This window comes from Mustela nivalis, assembly GCF_964662115.1.
Source record: "Mustela nivalis genome assembly, chromosome: 14".
NCBI classification, from domain to species: Eukaryota; Metazoa; Chordata; class Mammalia; order Carnivora; family Mustelidae; genus Mustela; species Mustela nivalis.
In genome coordinates, this window is record NC_139033.1 from 39,683,778 (window position 1) to 39,699,555 (window position 15,778).

Genomic DNA, 15,778 nt, shown 5'->3' on the forward strand with positions numbered 1-15,778 from the left:
ACAAAAACAGAAAGTAGTCTAGACTTGACCCATAGACCTTAGGTTGCCAAACCCTGTCCTAAACAGTAGATATGAAAAATCTCAAATCCTCGAATGCTGATAAACTTACGTATATGTTAGGGACCCTTCCCTAAATCACATGAGATAGTCAACACTTTCTTATAATACAGGCTTTGTGTTAGATTGCCACAAGTGAGGCTAAGCTATGATGTTGGTTAGGTGTAGTAAATGTGTTTTTGACTTAAGAAACTTTCAACTTAAGATGGTTTATCTCAGTGTAACCTCATTGTAAATCAAGGAAGATCTGTATATATTAGTTAGAAATATAAAAAGGTAAAAAAAATACAAAAAAGTTCAAAACTTTTTATCTTCAAAATTTATAGTATAATTAGAGAACAGATTAATAAAAAAATCCATAGTAATATATACAAATCCCTTCATAGTTTTGTACTTAAATTTTATCTGTATTATATTTGACTTCTTTTTCACAGGACCTGATAATTTTTCAGGTTGTTTTCTCACATCTTACTCAGAGCTTAATAATAAACTACTAAAAACGTTATAGATCTAAAGAAAGGAAACATTACAAAGTAAGGAAATTTGAGGGGTGCCTGGGTAGCTCGGTGGTTAAGCAGCTGACTTCAGCTCAGGTCTTGATCCCACGGTCCTGGGATCGAGTCCCACATCAGGCTCCATGCTCAGCACGGAGCTTGCTTCTTTCTCTGCCTGCTGTTCCCCTGCTTGTTGTGCTCGTCTCTCTCTCTCTCTGTCAAATAAATAAATAAAATATTTTTTAAAAAAGGAAATTTGAGGCTATCTCATAAAGAAAATTAAGGACTAACAGATTTAAAGAGAAATTAACATACAAAGAAATAGTCAAATGAATTCCTTATTTGTTTGCCAAATCATAAAAACAAAGTTTCAGTTTTCATTTACAAATATGACAATTATTTAGACTAATACTAGTATTTGGTTTTAACATTTTAGAGGTTTAGGACTTTTAACATTTTAGAGATTTAAAAATTTTGATTTTACTTAAACCTATCCTCTCAGTTTGAAAAGAATCATTAAAAGGGAGAAAAGGACAGCCAGTAGCATTCAGACTTCATTTTTATTGAACAACCTTCTGCTAAATAGTGAGTTTTAATCCAGTTTTCTCACATTGTCTTAATTCCATTGATGGATAACCATATCTAATTTCAGTGATGGACTTGTCCAAGTCTTGACATCTTAAAAATGAATGAAATTCAAAAGTCTCTGTCTATAAACAAGGTTCAGTTGTAACACAGGCATGCCCATTCACTCTATATTGTCTCTGGCTACTTCACTGCCACACTACAAAAGCTGAATAGTTGCAATACAGATCATGTGGCCTGCAAAGTCTGAATTATTTACCATCTGGCCTGAAAAATTTGCTGACTACTGCTTTAGACACATTACATCCTTAAATTAAGAATTGGGGCTACAAGATAGTGTGTAACCACACAAACTTCTCATCAGTTATTTTGGCTTATGATAAAATATGGCAAATATTTATGAAAAAGATTTTAGAAAAATCCTAAAAGAAAGTAGCCCCCTCTAAAAAGACAACTATAAACAGTATAAACAAGATTTGTAGAAAAATACATTTTGAAATAGTTTATATTAATTATTACAGTGATTATTTAAATAAACCTGGCTACTTCCAGTTGAATATTAGTGTTTTGAATTGCTGATATCACTTTCAAGTGTCCTTTCCTGTTTGCTACATTAACCATTTTTTTTTTTAAGATTTTATTTATTTATTTGGCAGAAAGAGAGCACAAGTAGGCAGAGAGGCAGGAAAGGGGTGGGAGGAAGCAGGCTCCCTGCTGAGCAGAGAGCCTGATGTGGGGCTCAATCCCAGGACCCTGAGATCATGACCTGAGCTGAAGGCAGAGGCTTTAACCCACTGAGCCACCCAGGCGCCCATAATTTTATTTTATTTTTTTAAAGATTTTATTTATTTGACAGACAGAGATCACAAGCAGGCAGAGAAGCAGACAGAGAGAGAGAGGAAGCAGGCTCCCTGCTGAAAGCAGAGAAATTAGCCTTCTTTATACTATAATAACATTATATTTTGAGCTTAGGCAAAGCTTGTTTAATTTTGATTTTCTCTATTTTGTTAACTGCAGATACCGTGTCGAAGGGATAATTCCAGAATCAACAGCTAAACTGTCTGATTTCCTCTACAAACCTGAAAACAGAGTTACATGGGATAAATCACTGAAGGTGTACAATATGGTACACAGGATTGATTCGGTAATTTGTTGTCTGATATTGGATTTTTACTATATCAGTATATGTTTAGTTTTATTAGTGATTTGAGCATATCAAACCTGTATGATGTAGACACTGATTTCTACATCAGTGTGATGTAGACCCTTCATATTTTATAGGCTCGCATTGAAAGCTTTATAAAAGTCTTAAAACTTCCCTCTTTATTAGTCAAAAGTTTAATTCTAATTAGCTTGATTCTGTTGTAAAGGCTTAGCACGTCCTGAATCTAGCTGGCTTTTGCAGATGTGTGTCTTTGGTCTTGAGGGGTTGGAAATGTATGTATTCATCTCCTCCATTAGGTGGAAAAACATTGTTGATTTTCCTATCCTTGTTGATGGGAAGTCAGTAGATTTATCTTAATTATAACACATTAGATAACAGGAATAATGCAGACACATACTGTAGGGACTTAAGAGCAAATAGCACTTTTCTCAAGAGTAAGGATACAGTATGGAATAAAGTAATATGATTGTAGTTTCAGCAATGCTTTATCTCAAATACTTTATCTCAAGTAAATAGTTGAAGAGGAAGAATAAAAACAAAGAAAAAAATACAGGTAATTAGAGTAGAAAGTTTAAGTCATAGAGGTGAGAGAAAAGAGTGAATTTAAGAGAGAATTAGGGCGGCATGCAACCGACCTCTTATTTATTAAGACTGCTGTACTTTGTGGTATGTACATTATACCTCAATAAGCTGATTTTTTAAAAGATGGTATTTATTTGAGACAGAGGGAGGGAGCACAAGCGGTGGGAAAGGGTAAAGGGAGAGGGAGAAGCAGACTCCCCACCAAGCAAGGAGCCCGGTGTGGGGCTTAATCCCAGGAACCTGAGATAATCACCTGAGCCAAAGGCAGATGCTTAACCAACTGAGCCACACAGGTGCCCCTCAATAAGCTGTTTTGAAAAATTGAATCATAAAGCAAACTTTTAGGATTTTCACATTTGTAAAATTCCAGGTCTTTGGTCCTTTATGTCTCCAAGCCATGTTCCACACATCAAACAAATGTCTCACATATCTGCCATTACCTTATCATTTACTTAGATTCTGTAGGTGAGGGCGTCTGGGTGGCTCAGATGGTTAAGCATCTGTCTTCGGGTCCGGGGATGGAGCCCTATGTCAGGTTCCCTGCTCAGCAGGAAGTCTGCTTCTCCCCACTGCTCCTACTCTATCTTCCTCTCTATCTCTCTGTCTCAAATGAATAAATAAAATCTTAAAAAAAAAATTCTGGGGACGGCTGGGTGGCTCAGTTGATTGGGTGGCTGCCTTCCGCTTGGGTCATGATCCCAGTGTCCTGGATCGAGTCCCACATCGTGCTCCTTGCTCGGTGGGGAGCCTGCTTCTCCCTCTGCCTCTGCCTGCCACTCTGTCTGCCTGTGCTTGCTCGCTCTCTCTCCCTCTCTCTCTGACAAATAAAAAAAAAGAAAAAAGGAAAAAAAAAATTCTGTAGGTTACCTTTGCCTCCTTTTATTAAATTTATTTTAAAGCTTGGGAGTAGGGAGAGGTTATAGAAAAGCCGAGGAAAGTAAATGTTTCATTTTGTAGGAGGATCCTGAAGTTTTTGTCTACAAAAAAACACCTTTCCACTACCCTCTTGGGATTTAAACATTCAGTTTGAGAAACATAGTCCATCAGAAGTTAAAATTCAAATGGACTGTTTCTTTCATGACTGATTGTACAGTTCAATTTATACTTCATATATTTCTGCTATTGCTGCAAGTCAGCTTTATTAATGGAAAGAATACTAGATTTGGCATCAGAAAAACCTGGCAACAGATTCAGAGAAATTATGTGATTTGCCCAAGGTCATCACAGCCAGTACGTAGTAAAATCATGGCTTAACACTTGATCTCCAGATTCCAAATTCTGTACTATTTGATCTCCAGATTCCAAATTCTGTGCCGTTTCCAATATACTACGTATCTCTAAGTAGCGTTACACTGTAAGAAATACTTTACCTTCCTATGAATATAATAGTATGAGTCTCCAGGCGTGTTTTTCAACTGATTCATTCACCCCCATTGGTGAGGGAAGGATTCCTGCTCTAGGGCTATGGGGGTGATCAAACACTTGTCATCCAGCACTAGACAAATCCGATCAGCAGTGCATTAATCCTTAGTCACAGCCTGGGAGAGGAGGACTGTTCCCACTTTGTTAAATTGGCATTTGTTAAATGGAGCAGAGGGTGCCAGATGGTGAGCCACGTTTCAACAAAAGACCACAAGAGAAATCGAAATGAGAAGTTTATTACTCACAAGTCCATGGCACACCGCTAGGAGCCACGTGGGGAAGTCAAGACAGGGTGCAGGCAGAGAGGTAGGATCTAAGGCACCACGGTGCTAAACCAATGTATTTTTCAGAATATATTATGTAGCCAGTGTGGACTGGTAGAAATAGTACTGTCCTGGGAATCTGGAACAGGGTTCTAATTCTGTATTTACCTCTAGTTTTGCATGATTTAATCTCTTAGTCTTCGATTTCTTCACCTAAAAGTTTAGAGTAGATGACAAGATTCCATTCTAAATTTTCTGTACTTAATTCCTGACTAGATACATGATTTGCAAATCATATTTCTCCCATTCTGTACATTGCCTTTTCATTTTATTTATGGTTTCCTTTGCTATGCAGAGCTTTTTAGTTTGATGTAGTCCCACTTGTTTATTTCTGCTTTTTTTTTTTTACCTTGCACTTATAATTATAGATCTAATATTCCTCTAACACAGAAAATGCAAGCTGATTTGATGATAAGTTCTTATAGCTTCAAAGCCCTGCTTTTTCTGAATAGTAGATAACCATATGCAGTGAAATTCTTTGGGAAGCGATACAAAGAATAGATATCAAATAACTGTTGGAATCTTTATGGTTTAATTTGTTCCAGGACACAATCATATGTCATACCATTACACAGAGTTTTGCCATGGGCTCAATTTCCCCCCGAGACTTTATCGACTTAGTGTACTTCAAGCGCTACGAAGGGAATATGGATATTATCAGTTGTAAGTTGAAACATTTTGCCCACATTTGGAATTAGTATGAGACATTAATAAATGTGTTTTCCTTTAACCCACAGTTTGGAAAATACTGTGTTTTCAGTTTTTACTTTTTTATTTACTTAGTGAGACCAATAAACATATGTATAATACAGACAAAGAATCCTAACATTTTACCCAATGCTGGAGGTGCCATTTACATCAGTCAGTAATTATGGCATCTTTTGCTTGGTAGTTTTGTATCTTGTATCTTGTATCGTGCTACACTGGGTATAGACAGATACTTGCAGGCAAAAAATCTTACAGCATATGTTTAAAATCTAATAAGACACAAAGTTAATCTTTGGCTATATTATGTTATATTTGAATATCCAGTAAGTAATAAAATTCCTGAAGAAATTTTCATTAGACGCGTCTAGATGCGTCTTTACATAAATTTGTATGTTTCTTTTAGAAATTAGAGGTTTTGATATATCCTTTGCCCTCGCAAAAATGTATCAAATGTATCACTAGGTAAAATGCAAAAGTGTAATCATTTCCGAACTTGCTTTATTCACTTAAAACATACCAGTTCACACCACAATGTTCTTTGGACTCAAGAGAAATGCAGTAACTCCTGGTGAAAGGACTTGGTAGGACAGTAGCTTAGAGATACTTTCTTAGCCTAGAGCTAATTTCTTCAGATTTCAGTTAAATGTCACCGTCCCTGTCTGAATAGCCTTCTCTAGTGTAAACTTCTTGGGGATAGGACAGTTAAGTGCTGTTAATTATTATTTTCCAGCAAGGTTTCAGTTGCTCTGCTCTGTCTCTGAGACTCTAAGTTTCAGAGTCCAGACTGCGTCATCGTTCTGCTAACGCGCTCACTCAAACACAGTTCTGGGGACAGCACGCCAGTAAGGCCTGAGATTCAGCACTTCTCTGTAGGTGTGTCTTGTAGTTTCACAGTTTTCATTGAGCTGTCTCCTTCTTATCTGAGAGCACATAAATTTTATTCACCGTCTACAGCACAAAATACTATGTCTGAATTGTAGATCTGTTATTTTCCGTATTTTGAAGCAGACCATTTCAATCTCATTTTTAGTGTCAAAGGGAAGGTAAGAAAGAATTATGGAAATTAAAATAACCAAATAGTGGTAGTACTCAATGACTCAGTACCAAATCTTCTTTGAGCAATTTTTCTTTAAATGAATTTTTGATGAATACTGAGTTTTCTTCTTAATGTTCTTCCATTTGTTGTTGTTGAACTTACTCTGCAGCTTGCTTTGAGCTCAATATTTTGTGTGCATTATTTCACCAATTATGAAACTAAAGTTCACAGAAATTAAGTTACATAGCTAATAAGCACGTGAACCAGAATTAATTCTCAAGTCTTCTGGCTTTCCAGAATCTGTGCTATCATACCACATGTCTCACAAAAGACCCATACTTGTTTGTGGAATATAACAACAACAAGTTTTAAAGAAAAACAAGGACAATCTCCATATTTTAAACAAAGAAAAAAATACGTTAAAATCACCTCTTGCAGCACCCCTATGCCAACACAGTAGGCTCTGTTAAGATGATAAAGAAGTCATGAATGTGGAAAATGCATTCAGCCACATTCGTCTCTTAAGCTATTCCTAAGCTAGTGTTTAACATTGCATTTCCCAGAGAATTGATTGCTTATATTAAAATCATATAGAAAAATCCATCTTCTCTGACAAAAGCAGGATTCAGTTGTACAGAAAAAACAAATATTTATATATATTTTAAAAGATTTTATTTATTTATATGACAGAGAGAGATCACAAATAGGCAGAGAGGCAAGCAGAGAGAGAGAGGGAAACAGGCCCTCTGCTGAGCAGTGAGCCTGATGTGGGACTCGATCCCAGAACTCTGGGATCACGACCCGAGTCAAAGGCAGAGGCTTAACCCACTGAGCCACCCAGGTGCCCAAAAAACAAATATATTTTTAAAAAATAGTTTTAGAGTGTATGTAATTATCATAAACAATCATAATCAAATCACCTCCCTTTTATATTCACATACAATATAGTTATGCTGCGTAATTCCAAAAACAAGCTGTACTGATTTTTAATTATACTTTGAATTAGCTACAGGAAATTGGCAGGAAAGAAGTTTTTGATTTTTTTTTAAGATGTATTTATTTATTTATGTTACAGAGAGAGTTCAGGGGGAGGGGAGAGAAAATCCCAAGCAGATTTCATGCTGGATTTGGAGCCTGTCCCAGAGCTCGGTCCCAAGACCCTGAGATCATGACCTGAGCTGGATGCTTAACCATCAGGTGCTCTAGCAGAAAAGAGCATTTAAACTATCCTTATTGATAGACAAAATAGCCATGTCAAATATTTTATTTAGAAGATGATTAACATGTTGTACATAAATGTTGAGTCACATATATTGTACACCTGAAACTAGTATTTCACTGTATGTTAACCAACTGCAATTCAAATAAAAACTTAAAATATAAATAAGTAGGTTAAAAAGAATCTAGTCTTAAAAAAAAAAATGATTAACCAAAAAAAGTATCTCTAATCCCACTCTCCTAATGAAATAGTCTTCTCCTTTGTGATTTCTTCTTTTGCTTCAAATCTCAGAGAGTAACTACATGATACTTTTAATACTTTTTCTTGTATGTAAAAGATAACAGTATCTTTAGAGATAATAGCATGAGAAAATTTGAGAGGACATTAGTGCTTATACTGGTATTTTCTCAATTTTGGTCTGTATACAAGCATATTACAAACATGTAGGTATATATGTATAAAACAAATATCGGTACTGATAATAACTAAATTAAACTAAATGCTATATCATCTATCTTTTAAAATATGCTACTTGAAATAGAATTTTTGAAATAGGCTTCATTTTAATTTTTTTTAATCATGTAGCTAACAGTGTGGATTTTCCAGCATATCCTCCATCTTCAAGTTATGTCCGTGGTTATAACCATGCTTGCGGCTATATATGTTCCCCTCTGCAAGAGTAAGTGTTACTTGCATTTATTTATTTTAACAAGTTTTTTAGCTCAATTTGTTATTTCTAACTCATTGGTAGAAGTACATGCCAGCATATTCTGTTAGGAAAAAAAAAATTTCCCCTAAATGCAATTTAAAAAATAATTTTTATAAGTATTTTCATCACCAGAATGGTTAATTCCCTACAAGTATGATTGGAGGTCTCTGGGACTAGTCACACATACACATTCTCTCTATCCCCTGACCCCCAGTGAACCTTAACCTGATGGCTTTTATTTCTCCGTTTGAGTTACTTCTGTGAATTTTTAAGGACTTTTTGTAAATTAAAAATACATATCCCTAGAATCATAATACACTCACATTTATCAGCAATGAATGCTTTACCTTAAATGAATTCTTTCCAGTGGACTGCCTACAAATACCTACAATAGGTAAATTTGGAAAGAGCTAGAGAAATCAGAGGAGTCACTGCCCATCGGTGACCAGCCTAGGGATAAATGGTAACATAAAGTACATATATTTTGTAAATGTATGTACATTAATTCATACATTCCTTAAGTTTTAGTTTTTGCTAAATGATTTTATACAAATAATAGCTATTGGCACATAAAATCATATAAAATTTTATATTGGCCAGATATGAACCTCTCATTTGGAGGAGAAAAAAAAAATGTAAAGAAAGTAAAAATCAAACTACATTTTAGGCTGTATTCCTTAATGTTTTCTCTGTGAATAAGAGAACTGAAAGAAATTCACAATTACATACATTAATGGACAGGATCATTGATGCAGATGGTGACATTGGTGGTCTTTTTACACACCTGTCAATTTTGAATCTATGGTCAAGACTTTATTCTTCACAGCAGGAGAAAACAAAACAAGGGAAGGATTACTGCTTCAGGTCAGTTGGATAAATTAGTGGTTGGCAGGGACTGTAGCTGGAAAGCTACACTTCTGATGTGTGTTTTACAGGCTAAGTCCCCTTCTTGCATCTTGTCAACTTTCCCTTTCCACTGCAAAAAACATGGGGCAAAAGCTCTGAAGTGGATATCCCATCAAGGGTGGGAGCTCTGCCTAGCATGCTGTTAGAGGAAAAGATACAGTCTCATCCATGGACTCAGAGAAAGGTACTGACAAAAATGATTCTCTTGTACCTTCTCTTTCCCTGCAGCACAATATTTTGGGCAGCCAACATTTGTAAACAAGTTATGTAGTAAACTTACAGAACTTATTATCAGTAGTAAAGGTACTGTTTAGTAAATACTGGAAAGGTTTTTGAAGCATGTAAAGCCCTAGCAAACTCAAATAGAGATTTAAGACCTTTTCAACAGCTAGTGAATATTCATAATCTAGCCACTTGAGGTGCTGTAAAAATAGTCTACACTCTCCATAGACAAGAGTATAGGAAAATGGACACATGGTTTGTTGGAGGAGTGATCTTCATATCCCTGCAAAAGAATGTTGTAAAACTGTACTGTGCCTTGCACATTTTTAAGTTGATATTAAAATTTTTCATAAGATTAAATTATGAGGGTGCAATTTTCAGCACTCTAAATATTGACACTCTAAAAAAAGTGTTCTGCCATTCTTGTAAGCATACCCAATAAACTCTAAATACCATAATAACTAGAAACCTAGATAACTATCAATTTCAAAATACATACAACCCCAGTCAAAAATTTACATCAATTTCTCCTTCTTCCCACATTCTTTCTTTTTTCCTCATATAATTTAATCCTAACAGAATATATATTATTGAGTTCTCTTATTCTTTTATTAATCACCCTGTCATTTTTCTTTGAAAAAAATGTTTAATTTTGAAAATCCATTTTATTTCCTGTGACATTAAGTATCTTAATGTTACAAAATATATGTGTGTACTAGATTAAATTATTATTACATGATCAAAATAAAAAATATATTACCAAATGTGATGTGACTATTAAGTATAAAGGCAAAGTTATGGAAAACACATTTTTTATTATTAGCAAAACTTAGATAGCATTTACGTTGTGCCAGGAACTTTATAAACAATTTACATATATTGATTCATTTGGTCCTCCCAATAACCTCATAAAGTAGGTAGTACTACTATCTCCATTTTGCAGGAAAAAAAAATGGAAGTCCAGAGAGATTAAGTAATTTTCTCGAGGTTAAACATAGGTAATAGTAAAGCTCAGCTTCAGACCAATGCAAACTGGTTCCAGAGTCCATGCTTCTAACAATTACAATTCATTTAATTGTGTATTAGTAATACTAATAAAATAAGATAGCTTGGGTGTGGTATAAAAATAATGAATCTTGGAACATTGAAAAAATAAAAACAAAACAAAAAAATGAGCTAGCACTTACTATTGTCTATTCCTACGTCACATTTCTATGAGTGTAAGCAGTAAGAAAATTTGTTTGCATAAATAAGTGGGTTAAAATGAAAAGAGTATAATTCCAGGACTTTCATTAAATGCCTTGAATTCTTTTGTGTTATATACCATAAAGTACATAGTGACCTATAATCAAAAAATATTTTTAATGACCTGTCAGCTGACAACCAAGTTAGATCCTTAAATTTTATTGAAAACAAAGAATTGACATGACTTGGTAAGGATTTGTTACCCAATCATTAGTCCTTCACTTTCTGTCGTTCATTTTTTTATATGTCAGAGTAAAACACCGTAGTATCATTTGGTACTCTTCAGGGAAGATGACGGTACCTTTGTTCTTTAAAACAACAGAAGGATGATGAACAGGCTAGTGGGAAAGAAGAAGCCTACATTTCCATCAGAGATGGTCTCAGATCAGTTTAGGGAAGAGGTACATATGGAAGTTAGAGATTTGAAAATTTATTCCTTTAAACGTTATTCACCCTCCTGTACCCTTTGGAAAGTCTTCACATACTCCAGTTTAAAGGTTACTGGGTTAGAATATAAAATACTACAGTCTTCCTAATGTCATTTGGAAAGAATATTTCAAAATGTTAAGTGCACGAAACCTTTGACCTAGAAATTCCATGTATTTGTAGAAGTGAAAATAGATACATTACAAAAATGTTTTATTTCAGCTTTATGTATAGTGGAGAAAAGTGAAGAAAAAACCCAAAAGATAATCAATAAAGGACTGATTACATAGAGAGTGAAATACTATATACACTCATAAAAAACAAACAGATACATATGTATTAACAGAAAGAAGTGCATGATATCTTATTAAGAGGGAAAATAAAACTAGTTGCAGAAATATATTATCTCATTTTTGTAAGAACAAAAATATATGGGGTAGGTATACATATATATGTATGCTATCTTTGTATATACAGAGACAATCTAAAAAAACAGTTAAAAGTATAAATAGTGACTAGCTCTGGGGAACAATAATTATGAAAGTTCTGTATTTAAATTTTTATAAGCAAACATTAATTTTGTAATTTGAAGAAGTTAACAAAATGACAAAAAGGAAAAGATGACTTAAGACTATAACGTATAAGCTGACTAAGTAGTTTTATGTAAAATGTCTAGGAGTGCCAATCACTCTGCCCTTTTTTGTATCCTTCCTCCCTCCCTTCAGTAACTGTCCTATCATAAGCACTTTGGAGGGAATCCATGGTGAATGAGACAAGAATCCTGCTTTCTGTCAACTTGTAAATTCAGTAGATAAATCTAAAAATCTCTATTTTTAACTCTTCCTTTGTTTACAGGAACCCAGCGCATTCCAAACTAGTGATGTTTATCCAGACAGAAATGAGAGGAAAATTGTCCCCATCAATAATTGAAGCAACCATGCCTTCCAACTTAGTAAGCTTCATCCTCAATGCAAAGGATGGAATAAAGGCACTCAGATCTCCAGCAGGACGTGGATACCATCAGAGCGGTCACTCATCATTCCTAAAGAAGAAGTGAGGCCATAGAAAAGCACGTGTGGCAGTTACAGCAGTTTACTTCCAAGTCAGTATGCATAAATCCTGTTAAACTATTCTAAACAGTATCCTTGTACAAATTACAGAAGGTGCTTTGTGGAAATAAGAACTCATAGTTGTACAAGAGAACAGCATTAAATATAGTTTTTAATCTCATATAAGAATGATGTTCATAACAAGCGTTCTTTTTTTTTTTTTAAGATTTTATTTACTTATTTGACAGAGAGAGAGAGAGATCACAAGTAGGCAGAGAGGCAGGCAGAGGGAGAGGGGGAAGCAAGCTCCCTGCTGAGCAGAGAGTCTGATGCAGGCCTCTATCCCAGGACTCTGAGACCATGACCTGAGCTGAAGGTAGGGACTTAACCCACTGTGCCACCTAGGCGCCCCCATAACAAGTTTTCTTAATGTCCTTTTATCTATTGCTTTTTTCCCCTGGAAAATGCTCTGCAAAAAGAATAGTAAGAAAACATACACAGAAGTCAGCACTAATTAAAAATTAAAATATATTTTAAGTTGTTTTTTCTTTGCTTACTGCTTAAATTGATCAATGTAGGAACATGAACATAACACTTGAAAAGAATTCCAATAGAATGTATGAAGAATGATACCTGAAATTTAAAATTGAATGGGTCATGAATCAATTTCTTGTTCTGGCCAAGATATAGTAATCCATTCTTCCCAAATCCTTCCTTTTTTTTTTTTTTTAAAGATTTTTATTTATTTATTTGACAGTGAGTGAAGGAACACAAGCAGGGGGAGTGGGAGAAGTAGGCCTCCCGTAGAGCAAGGAGCCCAATGCGGGGCTCAATCAGAGGACTCTGAGATCAGGACCTGAGCCGAAGGCAGCCGCCTAACGACTGAGCCACTCAGGTGACCCCAAATCCTTCCTCTTAAAACCAAAAGACTCTGCATGTAAGCATAGGAAGATTAAAGCATATATAAAAAGAAGAAGGCAAACTGCTTAAGGACCTTAGGACTTGAGGAATGACATAGCAGTCATTGTCAGGGTCTCCTTATTGCCTTCCATATATTCCAGACAGCAGTCCGGAACCACCACCAGGCAGGAATGACAACAAAAGCTTCAAGAAAAAGCCTGTTCCTCATAGCTATTCCTCACAGCTGTAAGAGTAGCTATGAACAAAAGGGTGGCCCAATGGAACAAGATCTACAGCAGCCAAACATCAACCTAAAAACTGCGCCCACTCCCTCTTTGATTTCATTCAGGCAAAGCAGAGAGATGATCTTACAGCCAGCTTGTTTCCACCCCACAGAAGCAGCTGGTGGTGCTCTGATAGAGTTGAGAAGTAGCACTTTGACACCCCTGCCAGGTGGTTTAGGCTGACCAAGCAGGGAGCTGATTTTCCATCTTCCTCCCAACAAAAGAAGGTAGTATATCTCTCCTGGGTTAGTGTCAGTTTGGGTCCCGTGTCTTCTTAGCCAACTAGTACAAAGAAGTGTGGGTCATTCTTCACTTCATTGCCTTTCCCTGATGCCCAATGTCAACAGGACCCCGGATGCTGCACCTCTGTTCCCACCTGGTGTAGTCCAGTGTGTTGAACGATGGCCTCCAAAAGACACGTTCTTCAAATCCCTTCAAATCCCTGGAACCTTGAATGTGACCTTATTTGGAAAAAGGGTCTTTGCAGGTACCTAGAATGGAGGACCTAGAATGAGATCATATTGGATTATTTAAGTGGGTTCAAATCTAGTCATTAAGTGTCCTTTTAAGAGGCGCATAAGAAAGACAAGTGGTGGGGCGCCTGGGTGGCTCAGTGGGTTAAGGCTGCTGCCTTCGGCTCAGGTCGTGATCTCAGAGTCCTGGGATCGAGTCCCGCATCGGGCTCTCTGCTCAGCAGGGAGCCTGCTTCCCTCTCTCTCTCTGCCTGCCTCTCCATCTACTTGTGATTTCTCTCTGTCAAATAAATAAAAATAAAAATCTAAAAAAAAAAAAAGAAAGAAAGATAAGTGGTGGAGGCAGAAGAGAGTTCGAGATTGGAGCTTTGCAGCCACAAGCCAATCAACACTGAGAGCCACCGGAAGCTGGAAGAGGCGAGGAAGATTCTTGCCTAGAGCCTTCAGTGGAGGTTGTTGACGCTTTGATTTTAGACTTCTGGTCTCCAGACTATGAGAGAATAAATTTCTGGGTTTTTTAAGCCACCAAATTGGTGGTAATTTGTTACAGTAGCCAGTTACTTTAGTCAAAATTTAAAATGTATACTCTAGGAAGGACCCTGTGAGGTAAATGAAAAGACAGGCCACAGTCTGGAACAAAATATTTGCAAGGCATTTCTGTCAAGGACTTGTATCTAGAACATGTAAAGAACCTTCAAAACTCGAACTCAACAGTAAAAAAAATCCTATTAGAGGGACACCTGGGTGACATAGTCGGTTAAGTGCTTGACTCTTGATTTCAGCTTAGGTCATGATCTCAGGGTCATGAGATGGAGCTCCCCCATTGGGCTCCATGCTCAGTAGGGAGTCTGCTTGAGATTCTCTCTTTCCCCATCAGTGGCCCCTCCTGCATCTCTAAAATAAATACATCTTTAAAATCTTACTAAAGAATGAACAAAAGAAATTTCAGTGAAGAGTACATGTAGATGGCATGTAAGTTCACAAGATATCCAACATCACTGGCCATTAAGTAAATGCAAATAATAACCACATTGAGTTATCAATACACACTTGTCAGAATAGCTAAAATTGAAAAATAAAATAGGGATTATATCAAGTGTTACTAATGAGGTTGTAGAGAAACTGGATCACTAATACATTGCATGTGGAAATGAAAAATGTATAGCTACACTGAAAAAGACTACAGCAGTGTTTTACAAAATGAAACATTGCATTTACTATGCAACCCAACAGTAACATGCTTTATCCTGAGACACACAAATGCTCATGTAAAAACCTGTACACAGGGGCACCTAGTGGTCCAGTCAGTTAAATGTCTGACTCTTGACTTGGGTTCAGGTCATGGTCTCAGGGCTATAAGATTGGGCCCCGTGTCGGGATCCTTTTTATGGAACCTGCTTGAGATTCTCTCTCCCTATCTCCCTTCCCCTCCCCACCTCAGCTCTCACTCTCTCTCTTTCTAAAAACAAAAGCTGTACACAAATATTCACAGCAGTTTCATTATAAATAGCCCCAAACAGGCCAAAAGTCACATATCCTTTAAGGGGTGAATAAACGGTAGTAATATGGATTACTCCTAAGCAATACAAAAGAACAATCTATTGATATAATTTAGATGGTCTCAAGGGAATATTGCTGAGTGAGAAAAGCCAATTTCAAAAGGTTAATTAGTATATTATTCCATTTATGACATTCTTGAGCTGACAAAATGATGGATATGGATAACAGAACTAGAGATTTGCTGGGATCATGGAGGTGAGGTCAAGCAGGGTAGTGGCTGTGGCTTTGAAAGGGTAACAGGCGGGATCCTTGTGATAAACTTGTTCTGTGTGTTGACAGCGATGATGGTTGTATGAATCTACATGTGATAAAACTGCACAGAATTGAACACACACACACATTCATGCACATACACATAAATGAGAGCACATAAAACTGGAAATATCTGATTAAAATCAGTGGATTTTACCAAT

The 15,778-nt window shown here is 36.2% G+C and overlaps 1 protein-coding gene across 1 annotated transcript in view; it reads left to right on the forward strand.

Moving 5' to 3' along the window:
* The window catches only part of STARD6 (StAR related lipid transfer domain containing 6), a 19,614-nt gene extending 7,285 nt beyond the window's left edge, over positions 1-12,329 (forward strand). The window contains 4 exon segments of the mRNA XM_082699425.1: positions 2,154-2,280; positions 5,174-5,291; positions 8,177-8,270; positions 11,955-12,329. Coding sequence (XP_082555551.1) covers positions 2,154-2,280; positions 5,174-5,291; positions 8,177-8,270; positions 11,955-12,156 — 541 coding nt within the window. The 3' untranslated portion in view covers positions 12,157-12,329.
* Positions 12,330-15,778: the final 3,449 nt, after the last annotated feature.